General features: G+C 32.2%; 2 protein-coding genes across 2 annotated transcripts; both read left to right on the top strand.

The window, feature by feature from the left end:
• The first annotated feature begins 1891 nt into the window (after positions 1 to 1891).
• Positions 1892 to 2731, top strand: LOC123662526 (craniofacial development protein 2-like). The gene has a single exon (XM_045597369.1). It carries the CDS (start codon positions 1892 to 1894, stop codon positions 2729 to 2731), a length of 840 nt encoding a protein of 279 aa, XP_045453325.1.
• Positions 2732 to 3421: 690 nt separating this feature from the next.
• Positions 3422 to 4055, top strand: LOC123661994 (H/ACA ribonucleoprotein complex subunit 3). The gene is made up of 3 exons (XM_045596893.1): positions 3422 to 3654; positions 3749 to 3791; positions 3873 to 4055. Exons 1-3 carry the CDS (start codon positions 3601 to 3603, stop codon positions 3968 to 3970), a joined length of 195 nt encoding a protein of 64 aa, XP_045452849.1. The 5' UTR covers positions 3422 to 3600; the 3' UTR covers positions 3971 to 4055.
• Positions 4056 to 6002: the final 1947 nt, after the last annotated feature.

The following is a 6002-nucleotide window of genomic DNA, read 5'->3' as shown; positions in this document are numbered from 1 at the left end:
AAAGACAACATAAATGTATGTATATATTTTATAAATCAGTATATATATAAGTATTAAGATTATCAGGAATATTTAATGAAATAATTTAGGAATATAAACATGAGCAGTATATTTTACAAGCAAACAAGCTTAAAGAAATAACAAAAATATAAGAATGTTTAATTCTAACATAAACTATAAAATTCTAAAAAAAAACTATATTTGGTAAATAATCTAAGGTTTTCTATAAAATGAGATCAAAAATCACAATTGAAAATAAAATTGGGAGCATTGTGATTATAGTAGCAATATAATTCACTTTTGGGGTTTAGTTTTGGAAATTAAATTGGTAACTTGTAATACTACCTATTTAATCTGAATCCATCAGAGCATTTAATATATCATCATCACACCTATAATAAGTGGGCCGCCTAGAAATGGTTTTCGTTGATGCTGTCTCAACAAATGTATTTGACAATGTTTTCTTTAATTCTGCATCGCTCAGAAGAACAATTCTTTAGGATACCTAGTATACTTCTTGCCACGAGGATCTGGTATATAAATCCTCGGCATGGCGAACGCAATACGATGTAGCGTACGTGTTTATATTTAATTCAAAAAATTTATAATTTAAAATTAAAAATTAAAAATTTATAATTAATTTATATTTAAAAAAAAAAGAGATAACTACTTAAAATGGTTTTCTAATAATTAATTGATACTTATAATATTTTTAAAGCACGTAGGTAGCTAAGTATAATGAACTAGTCTACGATAGACAACCCTAAAAAACGTGTTTCTATTAACCCCTTTCTCGTTTCTATTAACCTCTCACTCGTATCTATTCACCTCTTTCTTCGTGTCTATTGACCCTAAAGGCGTTTCTATTTACCCCTTTCTCGTATCTATTCACCTCGAAATTGCAGAAAAATGCCTGCATCCTGATTTCACAAGAAATAAGAAAGAAATAATTGAATATTAATACTTTACCTTTGTATTCCTAAAAGATTAGAAATTTATCTTTCCAAATAAATCAATTCGCTGGGTGAAATCTTCAAAGAACTCAATATTGAGCAAAACTTTTTGCAAGGTCTAAAATCACTATTCACACACGTTCACTTTAACGGCTTTTTTCTTTAAACCATTAAACTTTACGTAAAACTGTGTGCTGTCAACATAAAGGAAAAATATTGCCGTGTAATTAATAGAAGAAATAAACCTTCAATAATAAGCTATAGATAATCTAGAGACAAAATAATGAAACTTCCAGTTTTGTTTCTATTCACCCCGCGATTTCTATTCACCCCATTTTACGGTATGTAAATTAATGTAAACGAGTAAAAGTTTTTTTACTTTGAAGTTTGAATTGAACATCTTCATATTATGTATTCGTGACAAAATCACGTGACTATATAAGCCAATCACAAAATTTTGTATGTCGTTTCTGTAAGTATTACTATGCTCTGTGGTGTGTCGTTATTATAGACTATAGTCTATGCTCCATGACTATAGTCATCAAAGGCCGCGTTCCACTAAGTAGTAAGGGTTTGCAATGCGTACAAAACCCTTTCTATCGTTCCACCTAAGGCCCGTGGTTGTCGCGAGCGATCGCTCGACGTCCTAGGTGGCGTCACTGTTGGCGACCACATCGCCTACAAAATATAGGTGGGTCAAAGTTGACTTTCATCAAAATGTGGCGCGAATTTTGAAAAAGAACTGCCAATGTCAAATTGTTAATGTTATCTCTAATTCGAGTCTGCAAAAACGCAACGATGAATTCTCGGAAATCCATGTTGAATTAAGTTTTACTCCAATCCATGCAAAATATTCACTTACAACCCATTTCACCATGCTAATATATATATATATATATATTAGCAATATATATAGCAACTCTAAACTGTCGAGAACCATGGAAAAACTGCAAGAACTAGAATTAGCATTGGATGAAATAAAATGGGACATAATTGGTATTAGCGAAGTGAGAAGATTTGGGGAAAGAATTGAAGACCATGAAAAATACGTATTACACCATATAGAGGAGACGCCCGGATTATACGGAGTCGGATTTATCGTTAAAAAAGACCTCGCCAAAAACATACTGGAATTAAGAGGGATTTCAGAACGCATTGCTTTTTTCAACATTCAGTTATCTGTAGATGGAGAGGAAGAACAATTATGGTCTATAACCCAGGCGTATTCGCCTACCGAATCAAATAGAAGAGAAGACATACTAAAAATCGAAAAATTCTACGAAGACCTGCAATCCACTGCTGCAAATACATCCAAAAACATAAAATTCATGGGTGATTTTAGTGGACAGATTGGTAAACAAAAAAGTGGAGAAGAATATACCATAGGAAATCACGGATTCGGGAATAGAAGTAAAAACGGCTCACGATTGGTATCCTTTGCTATTGAAAATAAATTTAGCATCCTAAACAGTTTTTACAAAAAGAAACCATCAAAGAAATGGACATGGATTTCTCCTAATGGCCAATATAAAAATGAGATTGATTATGTTATGTCTAACAATGCAAAAGTTTTTAAAGAGTTGTCTATTTCAAGCAATTTTAATTTTAAGTCAGATCATAGAATGGTTAGAGCAAAACTCTCAAGTACACATGCCAAAAGAGCACGAAAACTTAACAACAGCATGAAAGTCTTCGAGTGCACCGGTAGTACTGATTTACTTCTGAATAACCTCAAGATATCCTTGCATGATGGTGAAAAAGAATGTATATCGACCTAAGAAAAATACAACAGATTTGTCGAACAACTAAAAACAGAAACTCAAAAAGTAAACATGACTAGTAAGACAGCGATATCATTTAAAAGCAAGCAATTATTACAAGAACGGAAAGAACTCATAAGGCAAGGAAAAAACTTCTTTTCTTCTGTACTTACGCCATATTTGTTTACAATTTAGGGGACTTCAAAAAAATGGATTATACAAATAGACACTTCACCCCAACGATAGCTATTTTAATTCATTATTTTACCAAAAAAAAAACGCCCAACATTTATAGCTCTTAATGTTACATGAGTTCGGATTTACATACGTCATATTATACAGTCGTGTGACTGATATTACGTAACTTCCGTTATATATTTTTCTTACGGTTTTAGTCTCACATTTTTTCAGTTCGGTTTCCCAGCCAAATGTCAAGCCTGCCGTGAGGAACTTCGTTCCAATAAAAAAATATATATACGGTCGAATTGAGTAACCTTCTCCTTTTTTGATGTCGGTTAAAAAGGGGTAATATTACTCATTTAAAACTTTCGATACGATACCTGCCAAAAAGTACACATTGAGTAAAAGCAAGAAGCCAACAAGAAGCTTATCTGTGTGTTTTATTTAAGCTTCCTGAGTAAAAGTATCAGTATCGAATAAAAATGTACTCGATAGCACAAAGTATCGATACTTTTTGCGTGTCCCTAGCGACCCTAGCTGTCTTTTTGTTCATTAATTAATTTGTTGTTCTTGCCTTATATACTCTTTGGTTCTTGCAGTTCTTGTCAGTTCTTGTGATTCTTAGTTTACCGTTACCGAAATCTAAAAATTTGATATTGAAGGAAGATAAATTTATCAACATTATTACTTATTAATACCTCTTCAAAATGTATCTAAGATATTATTTAAATGAAAATGGTGAACGACAATACACTTTAGCGGTGTGTATATTATTATAACCTATACAATTTATATGTCACGTTTATTATTCTGTTACAATTTGTTGAATAAATACTTATTGTTTTATTTTTGTAGACGATAGATCCAAGTGGAAAACCAACTTTATCAGCGCATCCAGGTAAGAAATAATATCCGAAATTATTATATTTATTGAATTATAGTACTTTCTAATGTAATTAATCTGAGCGTGTTATTTCAGCACGTTTCTCCCCGGAAGATAAATATTCTCGGCAAAGGATAACTATTAAGAAGAGATTTGGTCTTCTGCTTACTCAACAACCGGAACCTATTCATTAGTTACATAATTCTTAGAAATTAAAAAGCATTTATTTTTAAGAAGGTACTTTGTAAACATGTGTTTAATATAGTATTTTAAGTTCAACAGTCTGTTTTATTTCAACTTATAATCTACATTAGTATAATAAACAATTAAAATTTGAATTAATCCTTTTCCTTTTATGGCGCCTAAAAATATAAATTGATTTTGAAAGATATTTTTGTGTGTACATTGTGAATATATAATTATTTCTTTGCACTTTCAACTTTGAATAATTTTGTTTTCTTTTCGATTACTATAACAATAGCTATACCTTACTGTTTAGTTGGTTTGGTTTGTTAAAATAACTTGTACTTGTTATAAATAAATATTTCAAAGCATTTTAATGTTTGTTGTCAGGCCGAAGACGGGCAGCAGCGTCTTTGGTGCGACAAAGTCAGTACTGCGGTCACCAACCCGCCTGCCCAGCGTGGTGACTATGGGCAAAACACATGAGTTCACGTTATTTTTGGCGTAAACTTGTGGAGGCTTATGTCCAGCAGTGGACTGTATAGGCTGTAATGATGATGATGATGATGATTTTAATGTTTATTATCATCTTGCTCAAGACAGCAAGTACTAATAATTGTGTTTGCAGGCAAACGAAGAAAAACCGACTTTAATTATATCGACAAGTAATACAATGTAGGTAGACAAAAAAATAGTCAAGTAAATACGCATTATCAAACATTACTCCAAAAGTTGTAATCAGATCTCGATGAAATTTACATGTGACCACACGATAAACAACAGCTTTCGATTTAATTAAAAATTATCAAAATCGGTACACTCAGTAAAAAGTTATGCGGATTTTCGAGAGTTTCCCTAGATTCGTCTGGGATCCCATCATCAGATCCTGCTTTCCTTATCATGGTACCAAACTACGGATATCTCCTTTCCAACAAAAAAAAAAAAAAGAATTATCAAAATCGGTTTATAAACGACAGAGTTATCCCCGAACACACTCCTTTTTTTGAAGTCGGTTAAAAATTTGGTTTGTTGTTGATTGATAGACTGGTGTAATTAATGGCTTTCAGTTGTTCCTGTGGAGCATGAATTGTTGGTTTCATGTTGATGCATTAACCTTTTGACCGCCACGCTTCAAAACCATTCCCGTGCCCTGTACGCCAAGGCATAAAATAAACAAAAATACCTACGAAAAAAATAGTGCTGCCAAGAGTCGTTATCGAGTACCACACAGTGACTTGTTTTTGCTGGTTTTTATGCAATAAATGACTACTTATATAATCTAGGAAGGTTTATTTTTTACAATTTTTCGTGTGTTATCTTGCACTCGTTATATATACTTACAACAACATAAATAAAAAACAAACATTACAAAAATAATCGTAGTAAAGCACAACACTCTTTTCTATCGCCATGACGTCATTGTCACGACTGGACGACTACGGCGCAGCTGACCTACGGTTATGAAACTCTCTTTAGAGACGTGCTGTGTCGCACGCAAGGAAGCCGCGGGCTATATATCGATTTCGAATCGAATCGATATATACATGAAAAGTAATTTAGAAAAAATTAACCGAATTCAAATTTCTAATTTTTTAACCGACTTCAAAAAAGGAGGAGGTTACTCAATTCGACCGATTCGATATATATTTTATATTTTTTTATTTATGTTCGGGGATAACTTTGTCGTTTATGATAAAATGATTAAAATTAATGAAAAAAAAATATCATTTACCTATTCTTTAAACTTTTTTACTAAAAAGAAAGTACTTTGAAAAGAAATCTCAACTTTTGAACAAGAATAATTGTGTTTGCTCGCAAACGAAAAAAAAACCGACTTCAATTACATCGACGAGTAATACAACGTAGATCGACGAAAAAATAGTCAAGTAACTACGCGTTATCAAAGATCACTCAAAAAGTAGATATCAGATGTCAATGAAATTTATATGTGACCACATGATAAACACCAGCTTTCGATAAAATTAAAAATTATCAAAATCGGTACACCCAGTAAAAAGTTATTACGGATTTTCAAGAGTCCTT

Source organism: Melitaea cinxia, chromosome 18 (genome assembly GCF_905220565.1).
Source record: "Melitaea cinxia chromosome 18, ilMelCinx1.1, whole genome shotgun sequence".
Classification (NCBI taxonomy): Eukaryota; Metazoa; Arthropoda; class Insecta; order Lepidoptera; family Nymphalidae; genus Melitaea; species Melitaea cinxia.
The sequence above is the reverse complement of the archived record's forward strand: the minus strand, read 5'-3'. Positions and strand labels throughout refer to the sequence as shown.